Genomic DNA, 26,320 nt, shown 5'->3' with positions numbered 1-26,320 from the left:
TGTGTATATATATGTATGTATATGTGTGTGTGTATGTATATATATATATATATATATTGTATGTATGTATATATATATATATATATATATATATATATATATATATATATATGTTTTTTGAGACAGGGTTTCTCTGTGTAGCCATGGCTATCCTGGAACTCACTTTGTAAACCAGGCTGGCCTTGAACTCAAAAATCTGCCTGCCTCTGCCTCCCAAGTGCTGGGATTAAAGGCGTGTGCCACCACTGCCTGGCTTATAATTTATATTTTTAAGAAAAGAAAAATATACCCAGAAAAAATATACCCAGTTGTATATTGAATGTCCTTTTCTACCTGGCAGATTCCATTTATCATGTAACCCCCTTATTTACCACTCACATGTATGTGCACAGACACACACACACACACACACACACACACACACACACACACTGGGTTTCATGTGGCCAGGTCTGGCTTCCAGCCAGAATGAATTCAAATTTCTGATCCCCTTGCTTCTATCTCCTCCTCTCTGTTACTGAGGTCTTAAGTGTGCGCCACCTGATTTATACAGTGCTGGGATTAACTGTGCATGCTAGGCTGGCACTCTCAACTGAGATACATTCTCAGCTCCTTCAAACCCTTACTATCTTCTGTAAGAAACACAACCTCATTTGTTTTTGCCTGTATTATTTACCTTTCCGTAGCTAGGACCAAATACCTGAGAGAACTGTAAAATTTTTATTTGCTTGTTGGTAATTGTCATCTCCAAAACTTACTGTCTCTGTCTGCTGACCTAGGCCTAGTCCTGGAAGCTTCTAGCATCCACACAATCTAATCTAGGCTTAGAATGATTTCAGCCTCTTAGACTTGCTCTGTCGTCACCTGTGTCTAGCTTGTTCTTCCTCTACCACCTCCCTCTGTACAACTGTCCCAGTAAAACTGTCTCCTTCTTTCTTTCTCATAAGGAGCTTTCCTTTCCTCTCTCTTCTCCTGAGAGTTGGGCAGATCCTATTCTGTCATATCTTTCTGATTTGTCACTTTGTCAGGGTTTCTATTCCTGCACAAAACATCATGACCAAGAAGTAAGTTAGGGAGGAAAGGGTTTATTCAGCTTACATTTTCACACTGCTGTTCATCACCAAAGGAAGTCAGGTCAGGAAGCAGGAGCTGATGCAGAGGCCATGGAGGGATGTTACTTATTGGCTTGCTTTCTTCCCCTGGCTTGCTCAGCCTGCTCTCTTATAGAACCCAAGACTACCAGCCCAGAGATGGCACTACCCACAATGGGCCCTCCCCACGTAATCACTAATTGAGAAAATGCCTTACTGCTAGATCTCATGGAGACATTTCCTCAACTGAGCCTCCTTTCTCTGTGGTAACTCCAGCTTGTGTCAAGTTGACACACAAAACCAGCCAGTACAATTGACCCCTTGTCAACTTGACACACAAACACATCACTATTAAGCCTCAACCATTACTTTCTTATTCATCCCCAAGATCTAAATAACTTTCAGAGTCCCACGGTCTTTACATATTAAAAGTTCAATCCCTTTAAAATGTCCAATATCTTTTAAAATTCAAATTCTCTTAACTGTGGGCTCTACTAAAATACCTTTCTTCCTTCAAGAGGGAAAAATATCAGGGCACAGTCACAAAAGCAAAATCAAACTCCAACCATCTAGTGTCTGGGCAACTCATGATCTTCTCGGCTCCTCCAAGGGCTTGGGTCACTTCTTCAGCCATTCCCTTTGTAAAACACTTCCCAGAAGATGTCACCTCAATGATGTTGGTCTCTTCTTAATCACAGCTAATTTCTTAGCTCCAGCTAACCAGCATCAATAGTCCCAGTAATGCAAAGGTTTCACTTTAGTAGTCCTGGTATCTTGTTAATCACAGCTGATTCTTCAGCCTCAGCTAACTAGAACCACAGAATCTTCACAATCAAAATAGCAATGGCCCTGAAAAGAGTCTTTAATCTTACCTCTGAAATTTCACAAACCTGGCCTTCATCTTCTGCACTGTTCTCAACATTATCTGTCAAGCTCCTACACAACATCCCACAGAGCTCTTAACACTGAATGGATCTTCTAGCCCAAAGTTCCAAAGTCCTTCCACAGTCCTCCCCCAAACATGGTCAGGTTGTGACAAGAATACCCAACTATGCTGGTACCAGTTTGTCTTAATACCACTCTGTCTCTCAATTAGACATGGCTTTTAAACATGGGTGATTCTTTCTCCAAACTAATTTTACCCTCAGTTTTTTGGATTAAAAGTGTATACTAAGGAATGCCTGTGTTCCAGCCAGAGGGACTAAAGGTGTGAGCTAAGGATGAGCCACACCACAACTAGAAATACCGTCTTGGGGTTCACAATGTGATGATGAAATATCCTGCAATAGAGAACAGTGTATTTATACTCATGATTTCAGAGGGCACAGTCCATGGTTGGCCAGACCATGCTTGAGCATCCTGGAGGTGGAAGCACATGGAAGAGGGGCGTATCCACCTCATAGTGTATGAGAAGCAGAAAGAGAGACAGAGTCAGAGACAGAGACAGATGATATGAATTCATGAGTGAGAGATGCCTCTGGCAAGCTATCAAGCACATCCACTGGTGATAGACTTCTTCTAGCTAGGCCAAACCTCCTCAGGTATCCACAACCTTACACAACAGTGCTGTCATTGAGGAACCAAACATTTAATGTAAGGGCTTATGGGAACATTTTCTATTGAAACCATACTACTTCATTTTCCAAGACAGACTAATCTGTGCTTCTTTAATACTAGATACTTTCCATTATAGCATTTTCATATCACAGTTTGATTCATGGTTATCTATTGAAGGGTGTAAATCTGATCTTCTCAAAGCAGTAACTGGCTAGTGCTTTGCCATATGCTAAATATTAATATTTTTACCAATATTTTATTAAGAAAATTTAAAATATTTTAAACAGCTAAAAGTATAGTGAAGACCCTGTGCATATTCAGTAAATATTGAACGAGTAAAAGATTATGTAAAATTACCTTTTTACCTATTTTCCTTTTTAAAGACTTATTTTTATTTGTGTGTATGCATGTGTTTATATATGTGTGTATGCCATTACCACAGAGGTCACAGAGGGCATCACAGCACCTGGTGGAGTTATACACGGATGTGAATGATCTGACAAGGCTGTTGGGATCTGAACTCCTCTTCTGCCAAGAGCAGCAAGTCCTCTTAGTCGTTGAGCCATCTTCAGCCCCCTCAGTTTTCTTATCCCTTTTTGGCTTTAATTTATTCTCTCTATGTTCTAATTTTATACTTAATTTTTAAAAACTGAATTGTTGAATACTAGTGAAGATAGTGAACATAATTGCGTTTAGTCTTCATATCTGATGGCAGCCATAGGACTCATTTCTCAGCTTTGTTTTGTTCAGCAATTGACCACTGTGGACAGGCTTTAGAGATTTGGAGGCCGTGGATGCCAATGAGACTGTGAGCAAAGCTATAGACTAGCTCTGTAGAGAAGTGCACGTTTACAACAGATGGAATTGCAGGTGGGGTCAGGTTATAGCCGTAAGAGTTTCTGAGGTACTTAGGCAGGGTTTATGTTTTTATGTGTAATGGTCTAGATTAGGCTCTGTAATAGAAATGTTAGTGTGAAGCACAGTGTGACTTAAACGTTTTTAGTCGTCACGCACTGAAGAAGATAAGTAAGCTACTGTTTCATATGTTTCAGGTCCAAACTGCTGTACATGGAGTGGGTATACTTTCTCCTTCATGCTGTGTTTACAGCTGAGTTTATTTATTTTATTTTATTTCATTTTTATTAGATATTTTCTTCATTTACATTTCAAATGCTATCCCCAAAGCTCCCTATATATCCTCCCCCTACCCTGCTCCCCAACCCACCCACTCCCACTTCCTGGCCCTGGCGTTCCCCTGTACTGGGGCATAGGATCTTCACCAGACCAAGGGCCTCTCCTCCCAATGATGGCCGCCTAGGCCATCCCGCTGAGTTTTATTAGTCTTCATTAACCTTCTCTTTAACAAACCTCTTAAAAGAATACACACTTTACAATAGTGTGTAAATTAAAATCGGCTGAAAAGGAAAACTTCTGCTAGTATTTTTGTAAACAAAGACTGTAGACTTTGTGTGAGAGTCTGCTTACTCTTGAGTTTTATGTAGTTTTTTTTTTAATATTTATTTATTTATTAATTATATGTAAGTACACTGTAGCTGTCTTCAGACACTCCAGAAGATGGCATCAGATTTTGTTACGGATGGTTGTGAGCCACCATGTGGTTGCTGGGACTTGAACTCAGGACCTTTGGAAGAGCAGTCGGTGCTCTTAACCGCTGAGCCATCTCTCCAGCCCCGAGTTTTATGTAGTTTTAAAGCTGCCATACATTTATTTCTCTGGTTATGAGAAGGTTCACTTTAGAAAAAAGTTTTTAGGGCTTCTTGCACACCAGATCTTTTAATAATATTTACTTGCTTACTTTTTGAGACATGGTATTGTTAAGTTCCCCAGACTGGTTTTGTACCTCTGATCTTTCTACCTCATACTCTCTAGCAGATCTGGACCTTTAAAAAAATCAGTCTGTCTGTCTGCTTTTTGGGACTTGTTCCCAAACTGGCTTTGAACTTGTGACTCTCTTGTCTCAGACTCTCCAGCAGCTTGGATTATGGACATGTAGCATTAAGCCCTGGTTTTCCTTTTTCAGACTTGTAGGGAATTGTTGTTGGTTGTTTTGCTTCCGCTATTAACTCCAGGTTCTCCATTCAGTGTAAGACTGGTTTCAGTTTGACTGCTCTGTTTTACTGTTACTCAGGCTCTTCTTATTGGAAAGTAAAAATTATTTGTGGTGTACATAATGTCTTGATTCATGTATTCATTTTAGGATTGTGTAACCAAGCTCTTTCATGTATGTGTCACCTCACACACTCACTATTTGTGGTGAGAATACCTAATATCTAATTTCTGCAGTTTTTGAGTCTACAGAATTTCTTGTTCTTAACTCTAATCACCAAGTTTTTTGTTTCTATTACAGGGAAACCCACGGTACACCTTTCAGCTTAAGTCCCAGTCATCTGGAGTCAAAGCATGTCTATTGTATTCACGAGGAGAAGCCCGAGAGTGGGAAGCAGATGGTAGTTAGTCGGGAAGACCGGAATATCCAGTGCTGTGATTTTGAGAGTGCTCAGCCCTCGGTCATCAGTGATACAGTTGTTAGATTTTTAAATGATGGACCAGCAATTGATGCATTGCACAGTTCTGAATGTTTAATGAAAATGGGAGTACATGTAAGAACTGAGGATGAAATGCCTAACAGAACAAAAGGAAGTGAGAACAATTCAAAGCCTTCTCTTAACAACATGGAACATGATGTTGATCCAAAAGTGTTGCTGCTGTCTGACTCTTCTCCATCCTCTAGTGCCTGTAATTCCCAAAGATTAGATATTTCGAAGCGGCAACAACATGATATTAAACTGGAAAAACTTAAAGAGCGGATTAGGAAACAGTGGGAACACTCAGAAGAAATAAATGGCCAGGCCCAGACTCTAGGTCATATTGACCATCCAGTAATGGTTGTTAATGTTGATAACTCGGTGACAACGAAAGTCAGGAAAGTGGCAACAGCACCACCTGCTCCAGCATACAAAGGTTGGTATACTTTTCTCTGTCTTCATGTCCTCTGGTCCCCTAGGATGCACAGAACAGCTGAGTACCAAATTAGCTGCATATAAAAAATGGACATGTTAAAAATGACAACTCTAGACCTAAGGCAGAATTTCTGGGGATGCGTTCCAGAATGAGATTTTCTTGTTTGTTTGTGAGACAGGCTCTCACTGGTAGCCCTGAATAACCTGGAATTCACTCTGTGAACAGGCTGGCCTGGAACTCTCAGAGATCTATCTGCCTCTGACTTCCAAGTGCTGGAATTAGACCAGAATAAGAAATTTTAACAAATCTCTTTAAAGGATCTTACCTCTTCCTCTCCTGCCACCCTCCTCTCCTCTCTTTTTGCAAGAGGGTTTATCTATATCTAAGACTGTTCTCAAACTCAAAGCAATCTGTGGTGACAGGCTTGAGCCACTCTGCTCAGCTTCTTAGGAATTCTTAGAGGTTGAGACTACAAAATAGGAAATAGGTTTAGTACCATTTTCTGACAACCAAAAGAATATTGTTTGGAATTCATAGACTTGCTTAACAGGAATGTCTGTAGTGGCGCGTGCTTGTAACCCCATCTACTCTGGAGGATGACGGAGGGAGAATGTCTAGGGTAAGGCCAGCCCAAACTGCCGAGTTCCAGCTAGCCTGACTGCACAGCACATCCCTGTCTCAAAATAGAAAGTTTTAAAAAGAGACAGGGATGTAGCTCAGTAGTAGATAGCTTGTGGGTTTAATTCTCAATATTAGAAAAACCCCATTTTCAAGACATTAATCAGTTTCCATTTAACATAGGACTGCATAGTATTTTGGCATTGACATGGATCCTGTTTTAATTTTTGACAAAGAGTTTCTAAAGAGAGAGAGGGAGAGAGAGAGGGAGAGGGAGAGGGGGAGAGAGAGAGATACCCAAAACCTAAAATACTTCAAAATCTGAAATATGTTAAGAGATGATAGAACACTGTAAGTGGAAAGTTCTATATCTGATCTCATGTGGCAGGTCACAGTCAAAATGCAGGTACATAATATTATTTAATCAGCCGCCCATGGGATACAGGCCCAGACATTTCCTGTCATCCTGGATATATCTTTGCCATGCATCTCCAGACTCCCCAACTCCATTCTGCTCACAGGGATGATAAACAGTGTATTTGTAGATCACACACAGCAGTAGAATTTTTCCATCATGCCTCACAAAGGGTTTGGGGGCGTTTCTTAGCTTTTGCTTATTTTCTGCACTCTGGTGTAAAGTTACTGCTGGGAATGTCAAAAAGCCTGGTGAACATCCTTAGTTGTAACAATTTATAGGTAAAGAGAAAATACTTAGGTTTATCAGTAGTGCCAAAATCAAGCCTTCAGAGTGTGAAACATCTGACAGAAGGGTTGGGCTGGAGTGACTGGGCAGCAGACATGACCTGAGAAAAAGATAAACTGGGAATGTCATGAAAGTGGTGAGCAGAAGTTAATGAAAGGGAAAGGCAGACTGTAGACCCAGAGATGAGTAGCTTATGTTTTCAAAGTAGGTCTTTTGTTAGGCAGTGGTGTCATAAACCCTTAATCCCACTCAGGAGGCAGAGGCAGGTGAGTCTCTGTGTTTGAGGCTAGCCTGCTCTACAGAGCAAGTTTCAGGACAGTCAGAACTGCATAGAGAAACCCTGTCTTGAGAAACAAAAGGGTATTTCTGTCTGTACTGCAGTAGCACATGCCAGTACGTGGAATGCTATTATGTACACCTACCTGAGTGAACAGAAATGGAAAGGACTGTGACTGTGCAAGAGTTTAAGAAAACACACAGGGTACGACTACTACTACTACTACTATTATTATTATTATCATCATCATTATTATTATTATTTTGGATTTATGGTGGAAAAACGTGCTGATTACAAAACCAGAGAGAAGAAATTCAGTGACGAGTTTGCCAAAGTTGTTGCTGATGAAAATCAAAAATACTCATGACACATTACTGTTTTGGTGGTATTGCCCCAGAAAGATGCTAATGATAGCCAGCCCAGGAATTAAGGCTGCCAAGGACAGAAGGGCTGTTGAGATATGTTAATGCAGCAGGCACACAGAAACCTTAAAACTTTGTGTGGCAACTGAAAGCATTCACCTTCCCTGTTTTAAAGGCTTAATGTTTTACTAGTCTGTTGTGCTAATAAAAAGTCAGACCTTAGACAGCTCTTTTTAAATTGGTTTCACTGGCAACCCACACTAGCAGCCCACACTCACTCCTGGGGAGCTGCCCTGAATAATGATGGCAGAATTTTGTTTCTCTTGACAACTGTTCTGTTCATCTTCAGGGATAGAGGATGGAACAGAGATTAAGGGAATGACCAAGTAATAACGATTCCAACTAGAGACCCATCCCATGGGCAAGCACCATTCCCTGACACTACTAATGATACTCTGTTATGCTTGCAGACAGGAGTCTAGCATAACTGTCCTCTAAGAGCCTCCACCTAGCAGCTAACTCAGACAGATGCAGATGCAGATGCCCACAGCCAAACAGTGGATGGAGCTTGGGGACTCTTATGGAAGAGTCAGGGGAAGGAGTGAGGGCCCTGAAGGGGATAGGAACTCCACAGCTTCTCTTGACCCATGAGGATAGAAGGATATCGTTACAAGTCATTTTATTGATATATATATATTTTTAAGACCACTAGTATTTGGCCTTAATACCCTAGGTCTCTGGGCTATCTATCTAGTCTCTGATTCTTGGCCAAGCAGTGTTGGGTATGGGCTCTGTCTCAGGGAGTGGGTTTTAAGTCAATTAGACATCGTTTGGCTACTCACCCAAGTTCTGTGCTGCCGTTGACCTAGCATATCTTGCAGGCAGGACAGATTGCAGGGCAAAGGTTTTGTGGTTTAGTTGATGTTTATGTTTCTCTTTTGGTAGCCTGCAGAGTACTTTCTTGCACAAAAGGTGTTAGAATGTAGGGGTGAAGGCTTCATGTAGGCACCAGTTTGACTTCTCTATGTTCCATGAGTTGTGTGGGTATTGTCCTTGGCAGTGAGGCTCTCTCTGTCAGGTTGTAGAGAACACCCCTTTGTCTTAACAACAAGCTGAGTTGTCTGGGAATTGCCATGGGACCCCCCCTTGGCCAAGAACTCAATTGAATGCAATGCAGTCCCAGTACTGGAAGATTTGTTTGGTGACAAGAGATGCCGATTTGGGACTCTGTCTGCCCCATTTTTAGGAAACCTTATTAAGATCTCCTTCATATATGTTAGGAAGTTTCCACTGCTCTAGGTTTCCATACTATCCCTCAGATGCCCCTTGATTCCAGCTGTCTCTCCCTGCATTCCTTCCCTTAACCCTTTCTCCCCTCCCCTTACCAACCTGTCCCAAGTCCACCCATAAAATCTATTCTATTCTCCCCTCACAGGGAGATCCATGTGTTTGCTGCCCATGGTTCCTAATCTGTCTGAGTGTATGGATTGTAGGTTGGTTATTATTTATTTCATGGCTAATATTCACATATAAGACGACACATAACATTTATCTTTCTGGGTCTGGGTTACCTCCCACAGGATGATTGTTTTCTAGTGCCATTCATTTGCCTGCAAGTTTCATGATGTCATTTTTTTTTTAAACAGCTGAGTAATATTTCATTGTGTAAATGTACTACATTTTCTTTATTCATTCTACTGTTGAGGGACATCTAGGCTGTTTCCAGTTTTTGACTATTATGAATAGAGCAGCAATGAACATGGTTGAGCAAGTGTCCTTGGAGGATGAAGTGTCCTTGACATTCCAAGAGTGGAATGGCTGGATCTTGAGGTAGCTCTAGTTTCAACTTCCTGAAAAACTGCCATACTGATTTCCATAGTGGCTGTCCCAAGTTTGCACTCCTCCCTCCCAGCAATGGAGTCTATGTTCCCTTTATTTCATATCCTCCCAGCCGGAGCTGTCACTTGTGTATTTGGTCTTAGTCATGCGGACAGGTGTAAGATGGAACCTCAAAGTAGTTTTGATTTACATTTCCCTGATGGCTAAAGATGCTGAACACTTCTTTTTAAGTGATTCTTGACTGTTTGAGATTCCTCTTTTGAGAGTTCTCTGTTTAGATCTTTATCCCACCTTAATTTGATTATTTGTTGTTTTGATAGCTAGTTTCTTCATATATATGAATGAATGATTTTTGGATGTGGAGTTGGTGAAAATCTTTTCCATTCTGTAGCCTGCTGCTTTGTCTGAATGATAGTGTCCTTTTGCCTTCTAGAAGCTTTTCAGCTATGAGGTCCTATGTATTCATTGTTGTTCTTAGTGCCTGGACTTTCTGTTCAGGAAGTCTCTTCCTGTGCCATTGAATTCAGGGCTCTTGCCCACTTTCTTTTCTATCTGGTTCAGTGCATCGGTTGTTGTTGTTGGTAAGGTCGGTCTGTGGTCCATTTGGAGTGAGGTTCTGTGATAAGTATGGGTTTATTTGCATTCTTCTACATGTCTACACTCAGTTTGACCAGCACCATTTTTTTTGAAGATGCTGTCTTTTTTTCCAATCTGTATTTTGTCTTATCAAAAATGAGTATCCATAGGTGTGTGGATTTATGTCTGTATCTTCAATTCAATTACTTTGATCAATGTGTCTGTTTTCTGTTAATACTGTGAGATTTTATTACTGTAGCTCTGTAGTATAATTTGAAATCAGGAATGGTAGAACATCCAGCAGTTCTTTTATTGTTTGGGATTGTTTTAGCTAGCCTGGGTGTTTTTTTCTTTTCCATGTAAAGTTGAGAATTGTCCTTTGAAGGTCTGTGGAGAATTGTGGTGGAATTTTGTTGGGGATTCCATTGACTCTGTAGATTGCTTTTGGTAGGATGGCTCTTTGCATTATGCTAACCCTATCGATCCATGAACATGGGAGATCTCTCCATCTTCTGATATCTTCTTCAGTATCTTTCTTCAAAGACTTGAAGTTGTTATCGTACAAGCCTTTCACTTCCTTGATTAGAGTTACCCCAAGATATTTTATATTATTTGAGGCCATTATGAAATATGTTTTCTGTAGTTTGTATCCTTATTTGCTCCTATGAGTATTTTGTTCCCCCTTCTAAGAAGGACTGAAGCACCCACACTTTGGTCTTCCTTCTTCTTGAGTTTCATGTGGTCTGTTGGGTGACACATTCTGTAAATACTTGTCAGGTCCATTTGGTTTGTAGTAATGTCTGTTGACTCCAGTATTTCTCTGTTTAGTTTTTGTCTGGGTGACATACTCATTGGTGAGAGTGGAGTATTGAAGTCACCCATTGAGTGTGTGCAGGTCATTTTTCGATTTAAGCTGCAGTAGCCTTTTTTTTTTTTTTTTTAATGAGCTTGGGTGCCCTTGTATGTTTGGGGCATAGAAGTTAAGAACTGAAATGGCATTTTGGTGGACTTTTCCTTTAATAACAGGTGCAATATCCTGCCCTATCTCTTTTGATTACTTTTCATTTGAAGTCTATTTTATTAGATATTAAAGTGGCTACACCCACCAGCTCACTTCTTAGGTCCACTTACTTACTTGGAATATCTTTTTCTAATTATTTACCCTTAGGTAATGTCTGTCCTTGATGTTGAGATATGTTTCTTGGATGTAGCAGAAGAATTGATCCTAGTTTTGAAACCATTCTTTTAATCTTTTTATTGGGGGATATGAGACCATTGACATTGGGAGATATGATTGTGCAGTGTTTGTTGGTTCCTGTTGCATGTTTGGCTTTATTGTAGATTATCTTTTTTTAATCTATGGTGATTGAAAGTTTTGCTGGTTGTAGTAGTCTTGGCTGGCATCTATGGTCCCTTAGAGTCAGCAGCACATCTGTCCAGGCCTTTCTAGCTTTTAGAGTCTCGATTAAGAAGACAGGTGTAATTCTAACAGGTCTGCTTTTGTATGTTACTTGGTCTTTTTTCCTTGCAGGTTTTTATAGTTTTTTTCCCTTTTGTCTTGTTGTTCTGTTTGTTTAGTATTTTGATATTTATGTTCTGAAGGGACTTTTTTTTAATTTATTTTTTTTATTAGGTATTTTCTTCATTTACATTTCCAATGCTATCCCAAAAGTTCCCCAGACGCCCCCCCCCCCCACTTCCCCACCCACCCACTCCCACTTCTTGGCCCTGGCGTTCCCCTGTACTGGGGCATATAAAGTTTGCGTGTCCAATGGGCCTCTCTTTCCACTGATGGCCGACTAGGCCATCTTTTGATACATATGCAGCTAGAGTCAAGAGCTCCGGGGTACTGGTTAGTTCATAATGTTGTTCCACCTATAGGGTTGCAGATCCCTTCAGCTCCTTGGGTACTTTCTCTAGCTCCTCCATTGGGAGCCCTGTGATCCATCCAATAGCTGACTGTGAGCATCCACTTATGTGTTTGCTAGGCCCCGGCATAGTCTCACAAGAGACAGCTATATCAGGGTGGGACTTTTTTTCCTGGTCCAATTTATTTGGTGTTCTATGCTTCTCATGCCTTTCTAGGCATCTCCTAAAGGTAAGGGGAGGTTTCTTCAGTGATTATGTTGAAAATGTTTTCTGGGCCTTTGAGCTGGGATTCTTTCTCTTCTCAGATTCCTAGTACTCTCAGGTTTGGTCTTTTCATAGTAGCCTTGGATATTTTGTGTCAGGAGTTTTTTGGATTTAACTTTTTCTTTGACAGATGTATCCATTTCTTCTTTCATATTCTATTTTATCTTTAACACCCTGAATTCCCTCTTCCATCTATTATATTCAGTTGGTGAAGCTTTCCTATGTAGTCCTTGTTCGAATTCCTACATTTTTTATTTTCAGAATTTCCTCAGTTTGGGTTTTCTTTATATCTCCATTGCTTTTATTTGTTTTCATCTGTCGTTTGTGTTTTTCTGGATTTCTTTCTGGGATGTTTTGCTGTTCTCTTTAAGGACTGCTGCCATCTTCATACAGGTGGCTCTAGTGTCTTTTTGTTGTGCTTCAGCTATGTTGGACTGTTCAAGGCCTGCTGTGGTTGTATAACTGGACCCCAGTGGAGACGTGCTGGCCTGGCTGTCATTGTGTTCTTATATGTTAGGTTATAGGCATCTGGGATGGGGATGATTACAGGTCTAGGTGCTGATTTCTGGATTTGTCTTTGTTGGGTTTTGTTCCTTGGTTTCTGTTTCCTCTGTGGATTTTTGGAGAGTGTGATGCCTGTGTGTTGCTTAGTAGGATATTTTATTGGGAGGTGACACTTGGGAACAGGGATAGAGTAGAGGTCTGAAGGGGTTCACAGGAGTGTTCAAGCAGTATCTGCTTATTTTGTCTTCTTGGAGTGGGGGAGATAGTGAAGATAGGTCACCCCAGAGGATCAGCTAAAGCGACTGGGGGTTGGATCTTAGGGAACAGGAGGAGGGGAAAGTCTACAGACAGCCTACCTGCTTTCCTGGCAGGAGTGGTCTGGGTTAGCAGGGAGTGCCTGCAGGAGTTGGGCTGGGATAAAGCAACAAGTTAGGAGAGGGAAGGTAGGAGGGAAAGGCCTGTGGGATCCACAAGAGATGTGGACAGAGGGGCAAGGGAGGGCTGCAGCAGGGGTCCTACTGCAGAGTTAAGGGAGAGGAAGAGGGAGTGATGAAGTTCTTCAGTTAGCTTACCTGTTTACCTAACCTGTTCAGCTTCTGCGTTCACAGGGAATGCCTACTGGTATTGGAGGCTAGGATACTGGGATGAGTTGGGGGGAAAGATGGTTGTGGGAAAAGATCCCCATGATGAGGTCAGGTAGGAAAGGTAGGCCGATTTCCTGCTACAGAGCTGAGGTTGAGACTTGGGGGAGGGGGGCTGGCATTCTTGTATTATTTAATTTTTTGAGTCTCCATTTCCAGTGTGTTTGAATATATGTTGCTTTATCTCACAGAAGCCTGCTTTTTTCCAACTGGTATTCATCAGTATACTGTGTAGTAGCTAATTATGTATTCCTTTTTAAAAAATAGGTTAATTAAATATAGAAAATTTGACATTAATATCACAGAAACACAAATCAGACCACAATAAGATGCTACTTTGTAGATCCATTAGAGTGGCTTTAGTGAAAGAGACAGGCAATAATATCAGCAAGAATATGGAGAAATTAAAACCTATGTGTCCTGATGAGAATACAAAATGGTGCTGCTGCTTTAGAAAATAATTTATAGTTCTTACAGTTACACACACACACACAGTTAGTTACCATGATCCAGCAGTTCATTCTTATATGTAGTACCCATTAAAAACATTTCCACAAAACTTGTATAAGGATATTTATACCAGAATTATTAATAATAGAAAAAAGTAGAAACAGTCTATGTGACTGTGTGAATGGATAAATAAAATGTCATGTCCGTTCAAAGATCTGTCAGTTGACCCTGATACAAGGTGTTAGAGCCTTGAAAAATTACCAAGTACAATAGGCTAAACATAAATGACATAATGTTGAAAGATTCCACTTACATGAGCTCTCCAGACTAGGCAGATCCTTGCAGATAGAAAGTAGATGAGTAGTTGCCAGTGGTAGACAGGTGTAATGGGCATCAGCTGATAACAGGGGCAGAGTTCCTCCTCTCAGTGATGAAATACTCTGCAGTTAGATAACAGTGATAGTTATGAAACAGGATAAATTTTAGAACAACTAATTTTATCTTACGAGTGAACTTGGGGGCTGGTGAGATGGCACACTGACCTGATGACCAGAGTGTGACCCTCAGGATCCACAGGGTGGAAGGAGAGAGCCAACTCCTGCAAGTTACCTTCTGCTCTCCACGTCCATGCTGTGGCGTGCCCGCTCATCCCCAACTAAATAAATAGATATTTTTATAGCGGATTTTATGTATTTTTAAAAAATTATATCTGACTTAAAAACAGAGCCAATCTTTAAAAGCATCTTGTATTGGTGTGTATCAGGTTTCAACCCATCAGAGACCAAGATTCGCACTCCTGATGGAAAAGTGTGGCAGGAGGCGGAGTTTCAAAGCATGAGTAGAGAGCTGTACCGAGACTTAGCACTTCAGTTCACAGGTAAGAGCAGAGTTTTCTGTGTCTTGCTTATTTTATCATGCACGCCATAACATACACTATTAACATGAAACTCTCCAACCTCGAGATGCTGTCCCTCCTAGGTGTGTTGTGTATAGAGTAGTAATGGTTTAAGTGAGGAGACCCCTTGGCCTCTTAGCTCTCCTCCAGGGTTAAAACTAGCCTCCATGGCTCGTGTCACAGAAACTAGGCTATTTTTAAAGCTTGGGGACTTGGGAAGTCAGGACAGACTGATTTTATGGAAGCATAGAGTTGTGGTTTGCATCTCTTAGGCCTCAAATGTGTTTAAAGTGGCCAGTAATTACAGTCAGCTTTTGCAGAAATCAGAGCGTTACAGGAGGGGAATGCATGTTAGAGAATTATAACCAAGAGGAACCTGGGGAAGACCTGAAGAACTAGGACAATGAGGACAGTAATGTTCCCACCTCCTGCGTGGCTCATAAAGGCGCCAAACAAGGTTGATGTGGCGCTTAGTCTGTGTTTGCTTTATAAACAGTTGAGGAATTGAAAACTGAAAGAATAATTTTTCTAGGATATAAAGAATTAAAATCAAGATTCAAAATCAACTGTTTAATTCCTAAACCTGACAGCTAAGATTTTGCTAATTTTCTTTCTTTCTTTCTTTCCTTTTTTGTGTCATTAAATTCCATTTTCTTTATTGTATTAAACATTGTATGCAGGATACTCTTCTCATGTAGAAAGAAAGTGTCATGTAGTAATTATGAACTATTTTAGAATCAGCTTAAAAGTTCATGTCTGGCTTTGCTGTTCATTAGCTGTATATGTGAGGCCGTTGCATACCCTTTTACCCTTGATTTCCTCATCTTACAAAAAAAGTGGCAGGAGCTACACCTCACAGGACCTGGTAGGGAATATTATGTCAGGGACTGTTTAAAGGTCATTTGCTTACTCTCTGCCTTCCTCTTTTTATGGTGGGTAAACTGTATTCTTAACCTCTACCTGTGCTTTGGTTATACTCGTGTGTGTGTGTGTGTGTGTGTGTGTGTGTGAGTGGTGGGTAAACTGTATTCTTAACCTCTACCTGTGCTTTGGTTATACTCTTTTGTGTGTGTGTGTGAGTAGATTACTCCATCTTGCTCTCACACTCTGTGTCAAGCTTTTCCTCTGTCTGGTCACACCCACAAACACACTGTCGGGCACATTTGTCATAGCAGGCATCATGCTAGAATACCTCTTTGGGCTCTCTCTCCAGTGTTCCCCTTCTGTTCAGAGCAAAACTGCAAAGTGTTTCCTTATGCCAATGGTCTCTGATTTGTAGCCTCCCCTTACATTTGTTTGTTTGTTTGTTTGTTTGTTTGTCTGTCTGGGGTTTTTCTAGTGTCAGGATCATCAGTGACACTCACTTTGCGTCTGCAGTACCTCGTCTACATTTGTCATGCTGATTCCCCAGCAACAGTTGATACTGTTAGCCAGCCCTTCCTTGACACACTTCACTTGACTTTCTAGAAGCATTGTTTTTTTCTCTTTAATCTCTCTGTTCTTATTCTTTTCTTCTCTCCCCTCTCCCCTGTCATCTTTCCTCTCTTCTTGCTTATTTATCCAAAAAGACCTACTAGGAAAACATATGTATTCTTAACACCTAAAATAGTTCTTATGCAAATATTCTAGTTTAGATCTCCTCCATGAATTCAAACTCTTATCAACCTGCTCACTGTATATCTCCCATGCATGCGTTATAGATAGCTCAGGCTTACTGTCTAAAATGGAGATTACTCATCTGGTGACCATCCCTTAACCTTGCTACTCCATTGTCAGTCTGGTCAACCCACAACCTAAGTCATCTTTGAGCCTGTTTTCTTTCATATTTTCTATTCTGCTGTCTAAGTTATATCTATCTAGTACCAGTCCTATCTGCTGTTGGCGAAGGTGGTTCCTTTACCACTTTTGTCACTATTCCCTAAATCAGGGCACCATTGGTCTGTGGTTTCAATTCTCCAGTCTTCTCTTCACTGGTCTCCTCCCTGCTAACTCTGAGGGAGTCTGTTCTCAGTACAGCTGCCAGGGTAAGCTTGTTAGAGTCTTGTTTAAGTTCTCTTACTCCTTTGCTCAGGTGTTCTACAAACTCCCCATTTTACTACTGAGTAAGACAGGAAAGCCCGGAGCACCCTTCCCCTCAGCTGGATCGCGTTTATATCTCAGCCCCGATTCCAACTGTTCTCCTCTTTGTTCACTGCATCCTCAGCAGAGTCCTTGCTGACTGTTAGATACTGGTCGCTTCTGCCTTAGAGCCTGTTACTCAGACTTCCTGCTCGCTCCTGCCTTAGAGCCTGTTACTCAGACTTCCTGCTCGCTCCTGCCTTAGAGCCTGTTACTCAGACTTCCTCTACTCTGCTTATGCCACAGACCTTCATGTGCATTTTAAATTTCATTATTCATACCTGTCATTTAGATTAAGTTTTTGAACGTCTCTGGCTAGTATATTTACATTTTGTAAAGTTTTTATGTTGAAGTTTTTAATAAAGTGGTAATCTAAGAAAATGCTCATCTGAGATTGCAGCCATGCAGTGATTGAAAGCATGACTGCTAAGGCTTCTTCCTATTCCTGGAAATGAGGTGGATTTCTCACGAGTGTTCTCAAAACAACAACAACAGAATTGGTAGCTAACAGCAGAGTGGTGGTGACCTTTAAACCCTTCTGTCGGAGGACTTGACATTGATAGTTTGGGGGTCATAGAAATAACTTGAGTGAAAGTTTTTCTCTCATAGTTCTAAGGCCACCAAAGGATGCTTGAAACTGAAGTGTGTGGAACCCTGCTTGTATTTTGTGCTTCCTACACATACTTGTGATAGTGCTTAATTTAGAAACTAGGTGTAAAAGATGAGCTCGCTGTCCACCTTACCACACCCAGCATGCGTTTTCCCATTATGTTGACAAGTGTGACTTTGATGGACTTCACAGGCGCACTGCACAGCTTCTTTCTGGTATGCCTTCACTGCTGGCATCACTTTTCTTGAGCTCTGGAACCTTTAAAAGAGTTTATTCAATGATATCACCAAAGAGATAATCTAGTGGAAGAGATGGCTATTGGTGTCTAATAAGTGGGAAGCCTATGGGTGTGGACACTGTAGACAGGCATGACCCAGCATGATGCACAATTTATAACATGAATGGTTTATGTCTGGAAATTTCCACCTGATGTTTTCAGATTGCAGTTGACCTTGGGTAACCGAAGCTGCAGAAATAGGGTACTGATGTACCCCTGTTTCTTCATGAGGAATGTAGGTGCTAAATGGGAGTCTAAAGGTGGCTGTCCATATTTATGCATTTCAGATGATACCTCTGTAAAAGAGAAGCCTGTTGAAAAAAGCAAAGAGAAGAAAGTGGTTAAACCAGTACGAAAAATCCAAAAAGTGACACAGTTGTCAAATCCAGAATGCAAAACAGGTTGGTTCTCAGTATTTTGTTCAGTTTAAAGTTGGATTTTATAGAAGTGGAATCTGTATGGATATAAATATGTTATCAGATGTTCTTATTGTTAGGAATGTATGAAAATTCAGTCTATTATATATGTCATTATTACTATATAATGTATTTTGTTGAGGTATAGTTGACAGCATTAACTGTCCATATTTAGAATATGTAATTTGAAATGTTTCTTATGTGTATACATCTATAACACATTGTTCATTGTATTAGTACTCTTGTGAAAACTTTCCTGACAAAGACTGCTAAAGGAAGCAAAGCTTTTGTGGCTCACAGTTTTGGGTTACAGGTAACAGTGGTCGGAAAGGCAGTGGCAGGAGCAGGGGTAGATGGCCATATTTTATCCTCAGCCAGGAAACAGAGAGAAGAAAGCTGCAGCTTACCTCACTTTCTCCTTTCCATTCAGTCTGGGACCCTCACCTCATAGAATAGTGACACCCACATTTAAGATAAGTTTCTCTTCCTCTGCTAAACCATTCTGGAAACACCCTCATAGCATAATGTCAGAGGTGTGTTTCCATGGTGATTATAAATCATATCTAGTTTATAATAAAGATTAATATCAGATTCATTGTATGTTCAAGTTAGTTAATGTGTCACCTCAAAAAGTTTTTTTCTAGTATTTTTTAATAGGAACACACCAAATTAAAATAGTGATTTTTTTCTATGAGTAATAATTTTCTTTAAGGTCATGATTGCCTATAAGATACATCAGAATGTCAGTCTTCTTGCCAGTAGTGGTTAAGCTAAACACAGAATAGATCAAACTAGGAAAACGAAATTTCTGCTTCCATAGTGACTAACATGTCAACCTTGATTCATATTGCTTGACTTTCTATTGTAGCTAACTATTTCTTTGACAATGTGTCAATTTAGTATGATTCAGTTTCATCATGTAAAAAGACAAATCAGAGTATTTGTCTCACAGCATTGTTGTGAGAGCTAAAAGCATGAATACTAGAAAAGCACTTGCTGTGCAAGGGTGGGGACCTGAATTTGAATTCCTAGACCCCACATAAAAGCAGACATACAGCATCAGTACCTGTAGTCCCAGTGCTCCTTTGGGGTACCAGGTGGACACAGTACTTGGTAGCTCCTGGACCAACTGGCCTGGCATATGCCAAGAAAACCTGAAAACCACAGAAAACACACTTGTGCACGCACACATGCACACAATACATATGCATGTGTACATACATGCATACATACACTTTGGCAGAAAATATTTATAATATAGTTGCAATTATTTTATTAGACCCATTTTCTATTTAGACTATTAAATTTTAGCTTCTTTAATAGGAATTTTTGTTTTGTTTTGTTTTTCGAGACAGGGTTTCTCTGTGTAGCCCTGGCTGTCCTGGAACTCACTCTGTAGATCAGGCTGGCCTTGAACTCAGAAATCCACCTGCCTCTGCTGCCCAAGTGCTGGGATTAAAGGCATGTGCCACCACTGCCCGGATTAAAAGGAACTCTTAATAGAATGTCTTTCATATAAAAGTAAGACAGTATGCTAGAAACCTTGAAAAATATGGGAAAACAAAACTATTCATTTTGACACAAACAAAAAGTATTAGTATTGGTTTGAGTATTCCCGAATAGTATTTGAAATTTTTTATATTTATTTATTGTCTATACAGTAATTTTAAAGTCATATTAGTATAATTTTAGTTATTATATACCTAAAATTCTTTTACATATATAATTTTTATCATTTAAAAAAATTTTAAGTTATTTGTTTATTGAGGAAGGGTCTCACTTTGTAGCTCTCATTAACTGGGATGTAGACCAAGTTTGAACTCACAGAGGCTCTACTGCCTCTGCCTCCTGAGTACTGGGATTAAGATGTTATCCCTATATTTGTTTAGCAAACAAGCCTTAACTAGTAACTTGAAATTTCAAGAATCATTGTGGTAGGAGAGAACTGGGCTGGCTGTCCCACGTTGTTCTCTGACCGCCCCACATGTGCTGTGGCACACTCTCCCCACCCCCAAAAATGAATGGAATTTTTTAAAAAAAGATTTGAACAAACTGTTAACCAAATTTGATGGCTTAGAGTTATTTAAAAATAAAATTTTTAAATTTTATTTATGTGTATAGGTATTATGTCTACATGTGTGCCTGAGTACACATTAGTGCACATTAGTGCTCACAGAGGACAAAGAGGGTATTGGACCTCTTGGGACTAGAGTTGAAGGTGGTTGTAAGCCTCCATGAGGGCGCTGGAAATCAAACCCAGGTCCTCTGGAAGAGCAGCCAGTGCTCTTGAGTGCTAAACCATCGATGTTTCTGGCTCCTAAAAATATACTTTTAATGACAGACCTTTTCAGCTTAGCAGAAGATAAATGTAAAATTAATTATAGAATTTGTATTACTGAGTAAATATACTTCTTAGAGATAAAATTAAGGTTTTAAATTCAGTGCAATATATATTTTAGGTAGTAGTCGTTTGATAAGTACATCTTCTTGGCGAGATGGACAAAAATTAGTAAAGAAGATTCTGGGACCTGCACCCAAGATGGAGCAAAAAGAGCGAAGACCCACATCGAATGACAGAAGTGGAAGAGAAAGAGTGGCTAAATTTGGTGAGAGGGTGTAATTAAAATTGTTTCAAAAACCAAGGTTGCCTGTTTACATACTTAGATGGTGCAAATGTGCTGGAGAATACTTAAGGTTTTGCTTTAAAATTCTTACTGTAGCTCAAAATAGCAGAAATGCTCTATTGAACTTGGCTAGGCCTAGAGAAAAGTTCTTTCCTCAGACGTGTAGTCAGGCGTAGCTAAATTTGTTTTACGGTCCAGGACTCTCTTAAATTTGACCTTCAAATTCTTCCTTTCTTATTTAAGTACATTGGCTGCTATTTAAAATAGGTGTGAGGGTATTTCAGGAGGTTTTTCAGTGGATAAAGTGCTTGCTATGCAAGCCTGAGGACCAGAGTTCAGATCCCAGTGCCTACCTGTAATCCCTACCTCGATGGGACTTCCTTGAGGAAGCTGCCTAGCAGGACTAGCTGTATAAGTGAGCTCTGAGTATGGGTCTCTGTGACGGAGAGACCCCACCTCAGTGAATGAGGCAGAAGAGACATCATTTCTGACATCCCCCCCTGGCTTTCACATTCACATACCTCCCTCCCAATGTAGGCATCTCCACATACATATATGCCCACACATACAAGCATACACATACAAGATATACAACACGCACACACACACATACACACACACAGGAAAAGGAAAAAATAACTAGTTATGTTTTCCATAATCACTAACTTTGAGAAATGAAATATAAAATCTCCACAGCCAGTTTTCTTTTTCAGCAGTGAAATTTTCCCCTAGTTAATTTAGTTCCAGGAGTCCATTAAGCAAGAAATGTAATCAACTGTGATCTAATACATTGCAGTTGATATGAACGTTGTATTTCTTTTTCTTTACTTCATCTTGCAAGTAAACTCATGCCTATTCTCAGTCTAAAATTAAGCCTTGTCAGCAAATAGTAGATGATAAAATGGTTGTTTGCATATATAATGTGTTTATTGTGTTCTGACATTCATTAAAGAGTCGTAGAGGCTCAGCTCTTAGCCAGCAGATAGTGTTTTCTAGGAAGTAGGTGGTTCTTTAATATCTAGGGCATCATACCATAGGCCACAGTTCCTGACTACTTGAAAGAATATATTTATCCTAATATAAGGAAGCATTATATATTTCTTATGCTTCTCACTGAGGATTTTTCTTTTTCTCTTAAAAATGGGTAAAATACCAAATAGTCTTTTTTTTCTTTTTTCTTTTTTTTAATTAGATATTTTCTTCATTTACATTTCAAATGCTATCTCAAAACCCCCTATACCTTCCCCCTGCCCTGCTCCCCAACCCACCCACTCCCACTTCCTGGCCCTGGCATTCCCCTGTACTGGGGCATATGATCTTCGCAATACCAAGGCCATTGATGGCCGACTAGGCCGTCCTCTGCTACATATGCAACTAGAGACACAGCTCTGGGGGTACTGGTTAGTTCAGATTTGTTTTACAGATATTAGTAAGATGTGATATGTAGGAGGTCGATTTTAATCTTTTTCTATCAATAGGAATCTAAACTTTCAGAAGTTCTCTGGTAAACTTGTCTAAATGTGGTGTCCTTCAAATGCAGAATGAGTCAGTAGTGCATGGACGTTTTAGAGAAAAACATTCAGTATTTCCAGTGCCTTTATTGTTGTGTTTGGTACAGCTTGATTTTTCTTTTAAAAAACTTCATTATTTTACTTTTATGAGTGTTTGGCCTGCCTATGTGTCTGTACACCCCATGTGTGCCTTACCTCAGAAATGGATGTCAGATCACCTGAAACTGTAGTTACAGACAGTTGGGAGCTGCCATGTGTGTGCTGAGAATCAAACTCCAGTCTTCTGGAAGAGCAGATGTTTCTCTTAGCCACTGAGCCTTCTCCCCAGAACCAAGTTTGATCTTTTTCAAAGCACTTAAAATTTTGCCTTCCCTAAAGATTTCTAAGGAGATTTCCTGGTTAGATTTTGTGGTAGCTTGAGGGTAGAGTTTTACAGAGCCCAGGCTGGCTCAAACTTACTGTGTAGCCAAGGAAATTTATGAACTTCTAATCCTCCTGTCTTTGTCTCCCGAGTGTTGTGATTATGTTTATTTTTTTGAAGAAAAAATTTTGAAGTGGGAAAAATATGCATGTGTAAGATAAATGGTAACATTACTCATATTCCTATCAATTATAATATTTGGGTTTTTTTTGCAGAAATACTGAGATGTATTATAAAAAGCGTATAGTTCATATGAAGCTCTTCCTGATATAAAAGGGGATTTTCCTCTACAACATTCTTTGGACTGTTATAGGATATTTGAATTCATGTTTAAAGTAAAGAAAAATTCCTTAATTTTCATATTCATGCAGTAAATCTTAGGAATGAATCTGGAGTTTTAGTATAACTGATAGTCTGTGTGTTGCAGGGGGCCATATTGGAAGAGCAGAATCGGACCCCAAGTTGGATGTTTCACATAAACAGCTTCCACGAAGCTCAGAACGTTCAAGAAGTAGTAGAGCCTGGTCTGAAACTAATATAGTGAAGTCAGCTCTGTCCCTTCCAGACAGTAAGCAGGAGGAAAACGCTGCCTTAAACAAGGATTTTTTGCCAGTTGAAATTCGTGGGATTCTTGATGACTTACAGCTAGATTCTTCAGCTCAAGCTGTGAGGCAAGAGGCTGGAGAGGGACAGAATCAGAAGTCGTCGGCCCCTGAACAAGCACCTCGGAGTCACAGCCCTGTGAAAAGAAAGCCAGATAAAATAACAGCGAACGAGGATCCTCCTGTGATTTCCAAGAAGCGCCACTATGACACAGATGAGGTCCGACAGTACATTGTTAGACAGCAGGAGGAGAGGAGGAGGAGGCAACACGAAGAGAAGAAGGCTCAGAAGGAGGCTACGGAGCAGAAGAACAAACGATTACAGGAGCTCTACCGGAGACAGAGAGAAGCCTTTTCCAAAGCAAAAACTGTGCCTCCTTCTGACCCATCGGTCTCTAGACGGCTTCAGGAAACTTACTCCAAACTGCTACTAGAAAAGACTTTGCTTGAAGAACCAGCCCGTCAGCATGTTACACAGGACGTACAGGTACTAGTAGTTATGGGAACACGAAATGGGGTAGTTTATGGTGAGGAACGGTTCAGAAATGATCCTACCTAGCACTCAGGCATGCTCAGATCGTTACCAACAACAACCAAGACCTTCATAAAATGTATTGCATGCAAGGAGAAAGGAGGAGATGCAAGAAAGTTAAAGCTGAAGCGCTTACAATATTGGTCACTGCTGACCTCTTCTGTCCTGCTGTATTTCTGCTTTGTTTTCATTGTACTAGTGCACCACCAAATTACGTTAATGAAGTATTTAATTTTGGGTTTAGTATTGAAGTGAGGGCATACTCTTGTGCTAATGTTTTTAAGACTGATAATTGAGTGTATCTCAGGTATTACAACTGTTTTAAAAGCTTTACTTACAGGGTTAAACATCAGTAAGTCCAGCCTCAGAGAGGTTATTTATATTCTTTTTACTTATAAGATGGAAAAACCTGAGGTTTATAAAGGATACTTTTTTATCTTAATCATGTTGCTAATATTAAAGTCTGTTTATTTTTTGTCTGTTCCTGTGATAAAATACACTGACAAAAGCAATGTAAGGGAGAAAGTCTTTTTCTGGCTTTTACTTTAAGGGAATAGTTTATCATAGAGGGGAAATCAGGGTGGCAGGAGCTTGAAGCAGCTGGCCACATCACCTTCATAACCAGAAAGCAAACACTAATGGACACATGCTAAGCTGACTTTCTTGATTTAAGTTGTCCAGGGTTCTACCCAGGGAATGGTGCCACCCACAGTGGACAGGTCTTCCCACCTCATTTAACACAGTCAAGATGCCTAGAGGACCATGTCCCAGATGATTCTAAATTCTGTTAGCATCTATTACCAACGATTGCAATGTCCTTGTTAGATTTTAGATAAGATTTTGCTGTTAGTTGTAGTGGTTGTTTTTATTTGGTTTTCTGTCATGCCAGGATCAAACCCACACCTGATATAAGTAAACACTCATGTAATGGTTATTTTAAAGGCAAACTAAATATAAAGTGATTTTATTTGAGGGAGAAAATGCCTCTCTTTTTTGACCTTTTTAAGTTAAAGGGACTTGATAAGTTTCTTATGTGCTACTTGAAGACATTGTTGTGATCAAAATCAGCTAAATTTGATGCTCTTTTCTCTTAGGCCAGACCTGGGTATCAACCATCTGGAGAATCTGATAAAGAAAACAAAATACAGGAACGTCCCCCAAGTGCGTCTTCCAGTAGTGACCTGTCCCTGTCAGAGCCTCCACAACCTCTTGCAAGGTAAAAAAAATAAAAAGAGAGAATGAAAGATGACCAAGGTTTTTTCTTTTAATGAAAAGACATTTCACATTTGGTGAATATCTTCAACTAATACCTGACCATGGCATCCAGGTGTATTCGCTGTGCCCCACGTTGGTTTTTCCTGTCCTTTAGTCCAGACTCAGTGTCAGTTCCTTATGCAGATGCAGTCACAGTCCTAACCCAACTTTCTACCGCACTCTTGCTCCCTCTGAGCCTAACATCAAGTTTTTGGATGGGGAAGTCACAGTGAAAGATATAGACAGTTCTAAATTACACTTTGTAATGATAACCATTGGGAGAAGAAAAAAGATTTGAAACTCTTTGAGAATGTACACATAGAAGTCAAATCTCTTTCCAATTTGAAGTTAATACACATGGTCCTTTTTCACCCCAAAGGACAATAACACTGATAACATTTCTGTTGTTTTCTACATTTATTTATTTTACGTTTATGAATGTTTGGTCTGCTGTATGTACATACACCATGTATATGCCTTGTATCCACAGAGGTCAGAAGAAAGTAAAGAATCAATCCGTGGAACTGGAGTTATTGATGGTTGTGAGTCACTGTGTGGGTACTGGAATCAAACCTGAGCCCTCTACAAGAGCAAGAAGTGCCATTTTTTTTTCTTTTTAAAGATTGTTTATTTCAATTACACATGCATGTGTGTGGATATGTGCCTGCCAGTGCAGGTGTCTGCAGAGATGTTAGTCTCCTATAAGCTGCCTGTATGGATACTGAGAATTGAACCTGGGTCCTGGAAAAGCTGCAAGTACTTAGAAACTTAGAGCCGTCTCTCTAGCCCTAGTGGTATTGATGACATTTATTGTTTCTTAGTTTCTAGGCCTGGAGCTGATTGAATCCTTTTAGAAAAAAACATTGCTTGGGTGTTCCTTTGGTTTTATTTGCTTTGTAGTACTAGCATGAAGCCCAGTGCCTTGTGCCTTTTAGGCAAGTGATTTACCACAGAGGCACATCAATCGACCTAAGCGCTGTTATTATTATGGTTCCACAACGGAGATAATTGAAGTCTAGACTTTAATTAAACTTTCTCAAAGTCAAAACATTACTTTTGGAAGTGGGTTTGAACATAGGTGAGTGACTTTAAAAGCCAGTATTTTCAACCAGTTTATGCACTTACTGCTAATAAGAGAAATGTTCGATTTATTTAATGTCATCCTAAATATATTTTAAATATAAATCATATTTTTTATTTATAATTTTAAAGTCTTTATTATGCTCATTTTTTTTTGTTTAAATACTACTGTCCATGTAATCATTGTTAGCCTACTGTGCTGGGGTCCTGTTGTTTTGCCTTTCCCTGCATTCTGATTCTGAATGTT

General features: G+C 39.9%; 1 protein-coding gene across 6 annotated transcripts in view; it reads left to right on the top strand.

Annotated features, from left to right (window-relative positions):
• Cep350 (centrosomal protein 350) overlaps nucleotides 1–26,320 on the top strand; it is a 131,706-nt gene that overhangs the window by 16,633 nt on the left and 88,753 nt on the right. For all 6 annotated transcript variants that reach the window (XM_021177416.2, XM_085842124.1, XM_029481954.2 and 3 more), the window contains exons 6-11: nucleotides 5,017–5,630; nucleotides 14,497–14,610; nucleotides 17,921–18,034; nucleotides 20,509–20,655; nucleotides 23,033–23,694; nucleotides 24,834–24,955. In XM_021177416.2, coding sequence (XP_021033075.1) covers nucleotides 5,017–5,630; nucleotides 14,497–14,610; nucleotides 17,921–18,034; nucleotides 20,509–20,655; nucleotides 23,033–23,694; nucleotides 24,834–24,955 — 1,773 coding nt within the window. The remainder of the gene's footprint in view (nucleotides 1–5,016; nucleotides 5,631–14,496; nucleotides 14,611–17,920; nucleotides 18,035–20,508; nucleotides 20,656–23,032; nucleotides 23,695–24,833; nucleotides 24,956–26,320) is intronic.

This window comes from Mus caroli, unplaced genomic scaffold (assembly GCF_978045245.1).
Source record: "Mus caroli unplaced genomic scaffold, Mus_caroli_1 scaffold_1, whole genome shotgun sequence".
Classification (NCBI taxonomy): domain Eukaryota; kingdom Metazoa; phylum Chordata; class Mammalia; order Rodentia; family Muridae; genus Mus; species Mus caroli.
This window is presented reverse-complemented; position numbering and strand designations above follow the sequence as displayed.